We start from the raw sequence: 15,696 nt of genomic DNA on the forward strand, positions 1-15,696 counted from the left end.
CGGGAAAAACATTAAAAAAGACAGGATTTGGAGAATTATTCCAAACGAAGAGATTTACAAAACTATCATCCCAATAACTAATAAATTTAGAAAGAAGAGAATTTCCTTTCTAGGACATATTTTCAGAATGGAAGAGACCAGACTTATCAGACGGATAATCAAACTTTTCTGGAACAAGAAAAGCGGACCGAACTTGTTATACGAAGTACAGAAAGACATGGAGGAATTAGACATAACCTGTGAAAACCTAAAAACGAAAACCGGAAACTGAGAAATTAAAATAATAATGAAACAAGATTCCTATCAAAAGCCAAGAAAACAATAAGCCGGGTGTACTCTGAACAAGAAAGGGCAAGAAGATCTGAAACCCTTAGAAATTACTGGCAAAAAAGAAAAGCTGAAAAACAACAAATCAGCAAGAAAGGAAAGAACTTGCCAAAAAAAATGAACTAAAGTGATCCATTATGGTCTTAAAAGTAATAAAAACATTTAAAAAACATAATACTGATTCATTTAATTTATAGAATTTATGTGGGATGTATAAAATAAATTGTAATAATTGTGATATTTATATAGGTAAAACTAGTAGATCTTTTAAAGCCAAATTTCATGAGCATTTTAGACACTATAAAAATAAAAAATTGGGTTTCTCTAATGTTGCTGACCAATGAACATTCTATTTTTGATATTGATATCAAATAATAATAAGTAATTAGTAATATCAAAAATACTTATTTGGAAATATTGGAAATTAAAAAAGGAGATATAAAAAAAATAAAACTATAGATATTTTGGAGAAATATTATATATATATATATATATTGTCTGTTTATTTTTCCTTCACTTTATAATGAAGACTGTGGTCTGAGATTTGGAATATCTGTGTCAAAATTTTTACTGTAAATTTAATTTTACCCATCGCAGATAAAAAATATTCAAGGACTTCTGAGACATTTTGTTTTTCAGTTGTACTGTTGTGAACATTGACAAATGGCAATTTGTGACCGCACAAAATTGTTTGATCTCACTACGCTAACAACTATCTTCTGCCCAGCAACAACAATCTCCTTATATTTCTTAAGGAAAATCCTTGTTTCAATTCATCATCACCACTATAATTTGTAGAAGTATCTGAAGTTACTGAAATACCAACATGTACTGTCCAGCTTTGTTTTTGTTCACAAATAATGAGTTCTTTGAAATAGTAATAAATGCAAATTGTACATTTTTCATTTTTGAGCAAGGCCCAGCAATTTTACCATTCTGTGCACATCCATTTGTATAAATTCATTCATGTATTTTGAATACATATTCTTTATTATTCTGTTTACATATGTATAACATGTATAACTTACGGTATAGATTTAAACCAGAATATGACTTACAAATCATTGGAAAATTACACCCTTACATATTTCACACATTATATATTATGTATTACACACAAAATGTATATAATTTTTAGCGTGTGTGATATGTATATTTAAATTACATCATATTATTACATGTAGAAAGATAAAAATGAAATATTTATTATATATATTGATTGAAACTAGTTTTGTACAATTTTTACTAGGTTTCTATATAACGACTTATAAACAAGCAATTACTTCATTTTTAACTTTTTTCATTTGGGTGTTATTAATCGTGTTAAGAAAAATGTATTTAAAGCTATATACGCATTTAAAATAACAAATGCTGTCTTTTACAAGGTAGAAGGCTAATGTATCTACAAATGTAAACAAAGTTGTAACAGTACTAAAATTTGAAAACTTGTACTCAGTAGTCATTATCATTTCATTAAGCGATTGTTATTTAACAAAATTAATCTCCCATATAATCCTGCTCCAAATATGTACTTAGTGCAAAAAAAAAGTTAGTGATAAATCAGGCATCACTGTTGCTGTAGTCTAGTAAACAACTGATTTAGTTATAATGACAGATGAGGACAATCAATTTTATGAAAGAATGAGTTAACATTAGATAAACTAAAAACAATTCTTTTAAAAAATTACTTTATTGATGCATAATTGTTGAATTTCCTGAAGGGAAAAAATTCAGTTATTTATTATAATTTTTTGTTTTAGATGTCTGTGATCTACTGTTAGAAACGACAAGATTCTGTCTTATAGATGATTATATATGTCTGTCAGAACAGTTATCAGAAACATATAAAGAGGCAAAGACAGAATTAGTTGAGAGTGTATCATTTATGCTGTCCAACTGTCAACAGCCACAACCTCAACTATCGCAGCATCAACCAAATGAGACTGTATCATCTGAATGTAATAGTGCAAATATCCCTCAACAAAGTACATGTGAAGAATCAGCACTTGTTCCTCAGCCTCAAGTGGGAAATGAAAATGTATGTTTATACTTTTAAAACAAAGCCCTGTTGGGTTTTTCTTTTCTTTGCTATTAATTACATGATGAAATTTTTTTTATTTTGTACTGTCAACTTTGCATAAAAATAATAATATAAATAATTTTATTTCATACTATTTATCTCCTTAAAAATGATTTCTGTTTAACATTATTGTCATTTGTCATGTTCTTGTTGCATTTGGCTAATTTGTGTACTCTTTAAAACTGAGTAATCTCTTAAATGTTTAGTTATTTGCTTGATGTATTGATAGTTGTCAGCAAAAGATTGTATCACATGAAGGCCATGCAACTGAGATTGAAGTAGTGCAAGCATTAGCTTAAAAAATAGAAATTATTGAACTGATCACTTTTCTTCATTTGTCAGCAGGTCATTTCTGTCTTCATTATTAGTTTTTGACTAATTTTTGTTTTTAATAGAAGATGGAGTCCTACTATCTGTTGATAATTTCACCCTTTCTTTAATATATTATTTGCATTAAAAATTATTATGAACAAGTTGGTTGGTATTCATTTCAATGACTGCAGGCTAACCGTTCAATTACAGTTAGTTACTTATGAAAGATGAATTTTATAAATATAAAAAACACCAAGCCTGACAATCATCATCATAAACTGTAACATGATTACAAATAGATTGTCATAAAAAAGACTGGTATTAATTTTTTTAAAGAAATTTCTAGAGACCTCAAAGAAGCGTAAGAATTAAATAAACTGGCACTGACACCAAAGGGCAGTATACCCTGTATTTTGATAGTATACCACTACCAAAATGTAGTACAATATAATATGGTTAATCCTTTGCTGCTAAAAAAAAAAATTATAATGCCTTTTTCAAATATTCCTCTAGAATCTTAATCAGTTTGGAACCTTTTCTATTAATTCAGTCCCTTTTTGCCAAATTATATTGAAATTCCATTTAATTCTTATTACTGCAAGTAGGAATCGCCAGTGATTCCCAAATTAGCAAAAAAATTTTAATTATTTATATTAAAATGACCAGAATTCTCAGTTCATTGTAATAATATACATGATGCAGACTTGATTTTAAATTATAACAGATATAAGAATCTAATTCTATTAAAATTAAGTTTAATCTCAATCTGATATAAATAATTAAGCCTTTTTGCTATCATAACAAAGCTGTTTTAAATTAAAGTGATTATTCAGTTATATCCAAACAAATTACAATGAAATTGTAAATCGTACGGTAAGAACCACGCAGAAAACAAAATTATACTGATATCAAAAAAGGTGAGACAGTACATTTCTATTATCAAAATCTGTTATTAATTTAGAATTTTGTTTAAAAAAATACATGTTAAATATGTAGACAATGGGTTATACAATAATAGATAATAAAAAATGTTTAAGCGTTCTATATAATAAGCAAAAAATAGAAAAATGTGTTAAAAAAACAAACTCATATAATTAGCAGGGTAGTACAAGGTCATAAGTCATTACCACAATTTTGTTTAAATTTGACAATTATAAATTTGCTGTCACAAATTTATCATCTATTAGCATTTATATTACATATTGACTTATTAGTGATTCAACATCTTTTCTTCAATTACATATGTGTTTTGAAAGTAATTCCCACTTTATATTTCGCTATGACTTGTATTGTCATTATTTTAAGTATTCAACATTATTTCAAGTTTTTAACTTTTCAATGTCATGAAAATTTGGTTTTTTCATTGAATATGTTTTAACGCAATATTTTTACTAAAGGATATAAATAGAAAAAAATCAAGTAAATGCGTTTTGCATTACTTTCTTTCATATTTTAATCTTTTTTTTTTTTAGCAACAGATGTATTGATTATTTATTTACCTAGTCTTATTTTGTTAATTACCATATTCTTTATATATAAAAATAATAAAAATACAGTTTAGTGTAGTTTCTTTGACATTCTGAATGTGTTATGATAAAAAAATGTGATATGTAATACATAACCCACCGGGTTGGTCTAGTGGTTAACGCGTCTTCCCAAATCAGCTGATTTGGAAGTCGAAAGTTACAGCGTTCAAGTCCTAGTAAAGCCAGATATTTTTACATGGATTTGAATACTAGATCGTGGATACCGGTGTTCTTTGGTGGTTGGGTTTCAATTAACCACACATCTCAGGAATGGTCGAACTGAGAATGCACAAGACTAACACTTCATTTACACTCATACATATCATCCTCATTCATCCTCTGAAGAATTATCTAAACGGTAGTTACCGGAGGCTAAACAGGAAAAAGAAGAAGATATGTAATACATATCACATTTACAGAAATAATACAATTTTTATGATTATTCATTGCTTAATAAATGAAATTGGGTCAATAAGAGTTTTGTAACAAATTTTTCTATTTTTTTTATATGGAATGCTTAAACATTTTTCATTATCTATTATTGTACATCTATTGTCTGTGTATTTAACATGTATTTTTTTTTAAACAAAATTTTTAATTAATAACAAAATTAGATAATATAAATGTAGTCTCTCACTTTTTTTGATATCAGTATAATTTTGTTATCAGCGAGATTTTTTTTAGATATCATTATGTTTTGTTGTTGTGTATAATAACTGCATTATTATTCTTTTATTTTTTTATAAATTGCTGATTGTTATCTTATGGTTTTATTGTTAAAATTTATTGCCTTTCAAGAACAAACAAATATACATTTTTTGAATTTCTCGGCCAATGTTTTTTGTTGATAGTAATATCATTCACTTCATACCATATTTTTCCATTTGTAATAAAACTAGTATTACTAAAACTAGTAAACCTTGACAAATCAAAGATCTATAATGTAATATGCATTTAATACTTTGTATGTAAAACCCTCAATTTTTATCATATCCTTGGACTCAGTTTTTATATTATTATTAAATGAACTTTTTTTTATTTCTCCATCAATTAGTTCAAATAGTTCTAATTGTTCAGACTCAGTTTCATTGCATGTTATTAAAAATTTTTTTAAGAAGGACTTTAAAATTTGAAGGTCTTTTGATCAGTGCACACAGCTCCTTTTGGATGCGCTCAGCTCCGAACACTCAGATTGTTCATGTGGCTCCGTGTACACTATATAAGCCAGCTTTGCATTTTTCATTTTCATTTAGTCTTCTTCCAATAGCCTTCGTGGACTCAATGTAACACTAAATATATGGTTCAATCAAATTGCATATAAACTTACGAAAAATAATACTAATTGTAGAATAAAAAGTTTACCAATTGAATGTATTTCTGTTTTACATAACAAATCTTTGTTGCCACATTTGCAACACTTTTCTACTATTGATGTTTTTTGTGTTTTATTAGCAGCTTTAATCTCTTGTAAACTAATACTTTTATTTTTATTAATGAAGTGATGGGAATTAAAAAATTGGTTCATCTTCAATACTTTCATTTACATAAGACCATCTACTATTAAAACAAGCTGTAGTATATTTTCTTTTAAATTTTATTATTTCAAGTATATTATCAAGTTTTTATATGCTACCTAGTGGTGCAATTCGTAAATCCACCTTTTTGAGGAAAAAGTGACATATTAGAGTTCCGCGGTTCATCAAATGGAAGATAAAAAGTCTAAAAAAATTTGAGAATTCTTTGAAAGTATTCTTTGTTACAAATCTAATTGAACTGAAATATAATGTTTTTATGCTTATTTTTAATTTCTTCCCCATTTTAATTTCACTTTTAGGTTAGGCCATGTTTAGAGCTGTAAACATAGTTCGTTGACTTTGTTGTTACGTCCAATTCTGTGGACTCTTACCAGCAAAGTTTGAACGAACTTCTTGATATTTAATCACTAATAGTTGCTGTTTGTAGAATAAAAAAAGTAGCAGACACCAACTATTAAAGTATAAACTTTTTCTTGCATTCGCAGAAGTTTGGAGCTGACACGATATGTTATTTTGTGCTGTTTCTCATGTGTATTAGGTTATCTTAGTTTAGATGCTAATATTTTATTAACCTATTTTATATTATGAAAATTTATATTTTTATGAAAATTAAAATATTGTTACAAGTATGTGCAAGTTCAGAAAAAAGCTATTTTACTTAATTTTCCTGTATATTAAGTGAAGTTTACCTAATTTTAATGCATTATTTTCTAAATGATTACACTTTTTTTCAGAATGCTTGGTATCAATTCAATTTTTGTTTTTATTTTACAGAATGCAGAAGTATTATATTTTAGCAATTCAGAAATTGATTCTTTTGATAGCGATATTTGTAGTTATGGTGGTGATAGTAATGAAGAAGAAGAAGAAGAAAATTATATTGATATTGACTGTAATGTTGATGTTTCCAGTGAAGAAGAAAATTCAGATGATAATAATCCTCTTTTTAAGAAAGATAATGATGTGAAAAAAAATTCCAAAAACAATCATGAATCTGTTAATGATGCTTCGTCAGAATGTTGTAAGGTACTTAATAATAATGATAACAAAACCTCGCTTCTGGATGAACATTTGAAGATTATAAATATGGGTAAAATATTTTGAATTAATCCTTTTATTATTTTTAATATATATAGATTAAGGAAAGTTTTGAAATAGCAACTTAACCTCATAAAAATTGCAATAAAAATCATTTATCATTATCCTGGGAAAAAAGAAGGGATAAATTTAACAGAAGATGAAGGACCAAAGTTTAGAGCTTGTAAAAACCTGCCACTACAGTCTTAAAAAATGCCAAAGAATATGCTTTGTTTTTCTTTTTCATTTTTTGGGGTTTATTAATTTGAAAATGTGTTATTAATTTAATCCAAAAGCTATAAAAACTATTTAACATATTTTAAAATGATTTATTGTTTTTCAATTCTAAATAATAAAAATTTACAAAAAGTTAGCCAAGTTTTGTATTTCATTTCTAAAAGATAGATTATTGATTTTAAATTTTATTTATTCATTCTTTATTGATACTTTTATTCTTTATACTTATTATTTACGTTTATTTTTTTTTTTTCTGAATTTTTACAGTCATCAACTGCTAGGGTCATTAGCCCTCGTCTCATTCTTTAAAAGAAATTAGTATCACCATCAGGATCGTCATATGTAAGGGTATAAAGGGCCCTTACATTTTATTTAAAAGCACAACCAACATAAAAAACATTAAGACACAACAACAAGACAAAACAACACTTACGGGGTGTAAAGGGCCCCGATATTAAAATTTGAGATAAGATTCTCAAAAAGACCATGAAATTAAAAATACAACTTATCAATACCATTTCTTTCTTCTACCTGTCTCGTTTATAGTTTGTTTAAGCACCCTCGGGGCGACAAGAACCGCCGTGAAGCAGTATATTAGTCGCGCCAGGATGCCGTGGCAGTTGGCTCCTTATAAACAGGCTACAGGCATCCATTGCGCTTACCCATAGCCTCGTGCCCCCAGTTTACCCTTGAGGGTCCCTCATGCCATCATTGGACACACCCCGACTCACTGCTCTTGAATGGAGATGAGCCAGGATGGCCTAGGCAAGAGGGCTACCTCCCGTCACTACACGTGCCACGCTTTGAGACTCCCATATACATCAAGAATTCCACTTAGAGATTCTTTAACACAGCTTTAAAAATTTTTCAACTTTTACAGACTTCTAAGAAGTCCACTGGCATAAAAAATGCAACTATCTTTTCTTCATTTCCATTATCCAAATCAGCAGTAATGTCACTTCTCAGACGGAACCTATTTCTGAGGTCCTCATATATTGTACACTCTTCTATTAGATGCTTAATTGTAAGTGTTTTATTGCAAACACCGCACATTGGTCTCTCTTCGCCGGTTAACAAATATGAATTTGTCAATCGCGTGTGACCGATTCTAAGTCTGGTCACAGCTACTTGTTCACGGCGAGTCAACTTAAAGTCGCTTTTCCATTTATATGGAGAAGTTTTCACTGAGTTTAATTTTGTATTTAAACTCCTCCAATCAGTATTCCATTTGTTTCTTACTATGTTCGTTAGACAGTTTTTAACATCTGCCACTCTTACAGGAAATGCATCCAAACCATCGCAGACTGTTGCCTTTCTGGCAGCTTCGTCTGCGCTTTCATTACCTGTAATACCAGCATGCCCTGGAGTCCATACAAATACGCATCGCTGTCCTCATTGGTCTAGAACATACAAAATGGACAGGCTGTTTGAAATTAGGACATCCTTAATGTTTTTGTTCCGAATTGCAACAAGTGCACTTAGAGAATCGGAACATATTAGCATTCTCTCTTCACAATAGTGTTCTATGTAGCAAAGAGCTTGCTGAATGGTAGTAAGTTCTGCCGTATAAACACTGGTCATATCTGGCAGTTTCCAAGAATGGGCTTCTCCATTTACATATATGGAGCATCTAACACCATGTTCGGTTTTAGAACCGTCAGTATAAATTCTAATATATTCTTCATAACTACTGACAGTTGCCAAAAATTCCTGTTAGATGATCACTGCTGGTTTCTTTTTTATTTATTTCTTTATTATTTCAGATCATTAAATAAGTTTTAGATAATAGTTTTAGAAAATGAATGAAAATAACAGCTGTAAAATTAAATTTTATTAGTTATTTATTATTATTTTTTATTGATAATAATTAAATAGGCAGCTACACGTACTTACATGTATACACACCACAGATGACATATGATCACTTGATGACACATGTGCATCGTATTTCATGTAGTGTTCATAATTGCAATGCTTATTATCATGTGTAATAAAAGTGGAAGAATGAAGTATTGCACAAGTTTTTTAAATGTTATAATAAAAAAAATAACCCCAGTGGTTGATAAGTGCATTTTTAAAAAAAAATTTTTTGCTACATAAGTTACATGTGCTAGGCTGTTTTTTTCTTTCTTTCTTTTTTAATTTACTGAAGCGTGTTTTTCTCTTCAGATGAAGTACTTTCTGGCAAAATATCCAAGTCTTGTAGTAGTCAACTTCAACCAAGTGATGTAACTAGTGATCCAGTTAGCACAGAAAAAAAATCTGATGTCAAGGTATGTTGATGTAATTGTTATTGATTATTAGATTATTGCATTTATGAAAGATATTCCAATTAATAAAAGAAAATAGATACCCTAAGGCTTGAGTTATTGGAATATCTCTGGTAAAATAATTTTTCTTATTACTAGATTTATAACTTATACACAGAAGACTCCTAGATCTTATTTACAAATTTTTTTTGAAGAAAAATTAATTCTGTTTTTTAAATGAGAAAAGTACATGAACTATTTTGAAAACATTGTTTTGCTGAAAATTAAATTTCTGTCTCGCTATTTAGAATTTGTTACGTAAATAAAATTTAAATTAACTAAGGCATTCTAATGTACTTAACCCAAATCAGTTTTTTTTTTTTTTTTTTTTTTTGTTTAGGCTATCTATGGACCAATTAAAGATAATTTTCTCCGGTGTTATTTTCATAATTTGATAAAATTCTTTCTTCCTTCTTTAGTTCAGTTCATTTCACAACCTCTTTTTCTATTTCTTGAAATTCATTATTATAAATTAACTTTCTAAAGAGATCCCTGTTTAAAATTAATCTTTTGTTTAAAGAAAAAACTAATTTTTATTTCTGTTGGAATTTTCTTTGCAGTGCTTTAACCAACATTATGGTTCTGTAAATGATATGGAATGACTGAATTATTTTTCACTGAAGAAAATTTCTTGAGTCAAGTATATGTATTGTTAATGATGCACAAAATTAGATATTTATGACAGATGGTTACTTTCTTCTTAAACATTTTGGTCTCAATTGTGGTCAGTTAGATAAAGTTTTCCCATAAACGAAAAATTTCATTTGGCCAAAACAACAAATTGTAAGTTTAATTTAGTAATTATTGTTACAAAATGTTTGTAATTGGAGACCAGTTAAATAGTGAAACTTTATATATTGTAAAAGAAAGAAAAAGAGTTTGTTAAAACTTTTGATGTGACAATTTGTTGCTCTTATAATTTATCATGGGAATATAAACAAATTGTATATTTTTACACACTAATATATATATATGTTCTTGTTAAATATTCATGACAAAATATTCTATAGTTATTGTTTTTTTTTAACTAGCCAGGTTCTGTATTTGTAAGAAGAATTAAAATTATATTACTAGTTGATTGGTTCTTGTAGTATTTTGGAAGTCTCCTGAGATCTAGTGCAGCTTTCTTGATTTGGATATACAGACAATTGTATCACTTGTTAATGTAATGAGTGTTCTTGTAGGTTGTTACAACTATGGATCACCAGGCTAATTAAATCTCATCAGTAACCAAAAATAGTATTTAGGAGCTGATAATTACAATATAACTAGTTCAGCAGGACCTTTAAATATCAAACTCCTATACAGAAAGGCTAGCAATAATTGCCTGCCTCACTCCCGACAAACTTTTATTTATTTTCTGTTGTTGTTAAGTGTTAAGAGCTAGTATGGACTATACTGGTATTCGGATGAAATGATGAAACCATGTTCTTCTAGGATAGTTGAATTTAATTTTGTCACATTAGACACACTTAAAATACTATACAAAACATAGTCACATTAGACTATGAGAATGTATGACCACGCTGGACAGGATTCTTCACTCGAATGGAAGTATGAAACTGATTCGCAGGCCAGCGCTAGTAGATACTAGAGTGCAGCACTAGCTGGCTCAAACTAGGAACGAAACAATTATGAAACATGATTCTGTTAACAAATTTTACTAAACTATTTAAATTACTTAAAATGCAAATAGATGTGTTTAGAAATGATTATTTTAAAAAGTAGATAATTTCTTAGTAGAATTATTAAGAAACAATATTTTTAAGCAATACAAAATGATCTACAGTGTTCATCTTATCATTAAATTTATATAAAAATTATGATATTCATAATTTCTTTTATCATGTTAAGCATTTCAGTGAAAGTACCTTTATGATCCAGCAATGTGCTTGAAAAAATGTACTCTAGTGACAAATAAATCTGTGTAACAAAAAATGAAGTGTATCATTGTGCTCAACTACTGTGTTAAAAAAAGGTGTAGCTAACAGTCCTATAAGTTTTGTTTCAGCATGGTCGTATTAATATCCATGTTATAGAACTTGATGACAATAGATGCATTATTTATTTATCAAATGAAGAAAGTCCATTTTAACTCAACCTTTTGCCTTTTTTATTGGTTTATGATGCAGCCAAATGCCAAATACATTTTCCTGTCTTTATAAAATTTTTACAGAAAGCTAACTTGCCATTAAACAGACAGCATATACATATTATGACGTTTCATGAAATTTTCCATTTCAAAATCATGACTGCTTTTTTTCTTAGGTAGGAGGATGGGGAATTGCAGTGAAAGGAAAGTTTCCTGTGCCTAGCCACTAACAAATTGTCTTCTCTCCTCTCTTGATATGATACACTCTTGTCATCCTTCATTTCCAGGGTTTGTCACATACATCAATCTTTCTTTTTTTACTCGATCTATAAGCCTAAAATTTAGCTCTTGAGAATGTTTTCAGTTGTTTCTCAGTTCTGTGTTGATTTTCTATAAAAAAAAATTTATCATTTTTCCCTAGTTACGAAAAAAAATGTTTAGCAAAAGAATGCAAAAAAACCATACTATATCTACTAAAGTACTTGACACTAATTAGTCAGTGATTTACTGTATTCCTGGAAATAAGGCTTATGATACTGCTAATTGTCTTGTTATGTTGTATTTATTCAGGTGATCTTTTTCAAGGATATAAAATATATATATATATATATATATGTATAACTTTGTAAAAATTCAAATAATTCATCAGCATACTGACCAGATTGCCAAATAACCTCAAATAACAACAAAATAACCCCAAAAACAGTTTTTTTTGTCTTCAGTCATTTGATTGGTTTGATGCAGCTCTTCAAGATTCCCTATCTAGTGCTAGTCATTTCATTTCGGTATACCCCCTACATTCTACATCCCTAATAATTTGTTTTACATTTTCCAAACATTGCCTTCCTGCACAATTTTTTCGTTCTACCTATCTCTCCAATATTAAAGCAACTATTCCAGAATGCCTGGCCTATAAGTCTGTCTCTTTTTTTAACTATATTTTTCCAAATGCTTCTTTCTTCATCAATTTGCAGCAACATCTCTTCATTTGTCACTTTATCCATCCATCTGATTTTTAACATTCTCCTACAGCACCACATTTAAAAAACTTCTAATCTTTTCTCAGGTACTCCGATCGTCCAAGTTTCACTTCCATATAAAGCTACGCTCCAAACATACTTTCAAAAATCTTTTCCTGACATTTAAAATAATTTCTGATCTAAACAAATTATATTTCTGACTGAAGACTCGTTTTACCTGTGCTATTTGGCATTTTATATCACTCCTGCTTCATCCATCTTTAGTGGTTCTACTTCCCAAATAACAAAATTCTTCTACCTCCATAATTTTTTCTCTTCCTATTTTTACATTCAGTGGTTTTTACATCTTTGTTATTTTCTACTACATTTCATTACTTTCGTTTTGTTCTTGTTTATTTTCATGCGGTAGTTCTTGCATAGGACTTCATCCATGCCGTTCATTGTTCCTTATAAATCTTTCTTACTCTCAGTTAGAATTACTATATCATCAGTAAATCATAGCATCCTTATCTTTTCACTTTGTAATGTTGCTCCGGATCTAAATTGTTCTTTAACATCATTAATTGCTAGTTCTATGTAAAGATTAAAAAGTAACGGTGATGGGGAACATCCTTGTCAGACTCCCTTTCTTATTACAGCTTCTTTCTTATGTTCTTGAATTATTACTGTTGCTGTTTGGTTCCTGTAAATATTAGCAATCGTTCTTCTATCTCTGTATTTGAACCCTAGTTTTTTTAAAATGCTGATTTTATTCCAGTCTACGGTATCAAATGCCTATTCTAGATCTACAAATGCCAAGTATGTTGGTTTGTTTTTCCTTAATCTTCCTTCTACTATTAATCTGAACCCTAAAATTGCTTCCCTTGTCCCTATACTTTTTCTGAAACCAAATTGGTTTTCTCCTAACACTTCCACTCTCCTTTCAATTATTTTGTACAGTAACAGAACCTAAAAAACTAATATCAAAAGTCGACTTTTGTGGGATCCTGCATCATCAGTCTGTACAAAATTACTTCAAGCAAAAACAAAAAATATATAAATAAAACTAAAAATCTAGGAAACATAAACCCTAAAAACCACAAAACTTGGACAACACAATTCAATATCAACTGGAATGATAGTAAATTTAAAATGTCATGCAACTACGTTCTTAAACACCGTTGCCAACTGCTACAACCAACTATGTCCTTAATTAAATTATCATCTTCAAAATTATTTATTATTTTTTTATTTATATTATTTATTTTTTTTTATTATTATTTTTCTATTATACCCATTCTTTTACTGTTGTTACAAATTTCTAAATAATTATTATAATCAGTAATACTATGCCTACACAACAACAAATGGTTGGCCGTATTAGACACACCTTTCTTTCCATTTCTGTAAATAAGCATTGTAATGTTGAATAAATCTAAATCTCTTTTTAAAAGATCTGTTAGTTTTACCATTTTAGCTTTGCACCACTAGCAAAGATATTGACTCCTGAACAGAGAGCTTGCTGTGTTTTGCAATTTGCTAATTGTGAATCTGTAGTTACATAGTACTACATAGAAAATTTAATAATGATCTTCCAAATGACACATTTGTGTTTGGCTTAATCATTTTGAAACGACTGGATGTCTGTGTAAAGGAAAGAGTACGGAAGGACCAAGGGTATCTGAAGAAAATGTTGAACATGTCAGAGTCTATAAAAGTCATAATCCTAAAAGACTTGTTAGGAAAACAACTGCGAACTAGCAGTCCCAGTGAAACAGTATGGAATTTTTAAAGAAATGCCCAGCCAAACATGGCAAATCAGACAGGAAAATGATTGGAAAGATTTCGTTGGAAAATCTTCTGTTATCCACCCTACAGCCCTGACTTAGCTCTCAGCAATTATTTTTTTCCATTTACAGCTGTTATAAGCTTTGTACTAACTATCCTGTGCATACCAACTTTGCTTCAAGATTTTGCAACATGAAGATTATGACTTTCTTGATCATACTATGTAGAATCATTTCATCTTAGTGGAAAAGTTAATACGTATAATGTTCATATCTGGTGATCAGAAAATCGCCATGAACTCTTTCAGTTCAAAACAAACTCCCCAAAGTTAAATGTTTTATATGAAATTTCTTGATTTGACAAGTTTGCAGGTCATTCTTTTTATTGAGGCAAGTGTAATAGGATTGTTTATTTAGACATGCTACATACATGAATCTTTCCAGAATTGAAAGATAAACCAGAGAATTTTATTTTGGAACCAGATGTAACTCACTGACATAACTGTATGGAATTGGTTGAATGAAATTTTCCCCAACCGCTTGATTGATTAGCATAGATTTTATGACAGAGCTTGTTTGTGGTGGTCTCCGAGATCACCCAATCTGACACATATGATTTTTTCCTCTGAAGTTTTATAAAGGATCTTATGTATTTGCCTTTACTACTTGCTGAACTACCTGATTTGAGGCACAGGATAGGAGCAGCTTCGCTTCCATTACTCCAGACGTACTGGTTAAAGTATGGCATGAACTCTCCTATCAGTTGGATGTGTGGTGCATTACAAAAGGTGCTCATATTGAACACTTGTTGAGAAAAACTGTTAGACTTGCTCTTTCATTTTATTTTTGATCTTACTGTCAGTAAAGTGTAGAGATATTAAATAACTTTAGAACACGGATATTCTTTTTTGTACACTGTATTATAATTAGTAATAAGGTAACCCAAAGGTACAAGATAGATTAGGATTTATCATAAAAAAAGAACTAATATAATAAGATAATTTTTGGCACCGATTAAACTTTCCACAATCAATTATAATTGACAGTTCTTGTAGTTTAATTTTAAATATGTCAGTTCAGTATTGTTTTAGAACTCAATTTGTTAAATTCAGTGTAAAATGAGTGATGTCTACTGTTCACATTACTGCTAATATAACAAACAAACTGTACTGCCTATTAACAAATTATATATCTTCCAAAGATTGTCATAAAAGCATTTGCAACTTAAACATTCCTATTCATTCACTTAACAAGCTTACATGCTACAGTTTAAGATGTAAATATTAGGTAATGACACTGTGTAACTTGTGTGCAGTGGTACATAATCAACAAAAAGTATATTAAAACACTAAATAAACTGTTTATCAGTTAGTTTTTTCATGACAAAAATAATTTTTGGCAATTTTTACAAACTGAAATATTTGTTTACCTGTTGACATTGCTGAAAAAATACCT

General features: G+C 29.2%; 1 protein-coding gene across 9 annotated transcripts in view; it reads left to right on the forward strand.

Annotated features, from left to right (window-relative positions):
* The window catches only part of LOC142322253 (uncharacterized), a 156,832-nt gene that overhangs the window by 71,386 nt on the left and 69,750 nt on the right, over positions 1-15,696 (forward strand). For all 9 annotated transcript variants that reach the window (XM_075361121.1, XM_075361119.1, XM_075361122.1 and 6 more), the window contains 3 exons: positions 2,088-2,365; positions 6,555-6,870; positions 9,264-9,367. In XM_075361121.1, the coding sequence (XP_075217236.1) occupies positions 2,088-2,365; positions 6,555-6,870; positions 9,264-9,367 (698 nt within the window). The remainder of the gene's footprint in view (positions 1-2,087; positions 2,366-6,554; positions 6,871-9,263; positions 9,368-15,696) is intronic.

The sequence above is a fragment of the Lycorma delicatula genome, chromosome 3 (genome assembly GCF_047948215.1).
Source record: "Lycorma delicatula isolate Av1 chromosome 3, ASM4794821v1, whole genome shotgun sequence".
NCBI classification, from domain to species: domain Eukaryota; kingdom Metazoa; phylum Arthropoda; class Insecta; order Hemiptera; family Fulgoridae; genus Lycorma; species Lycorma delicatula.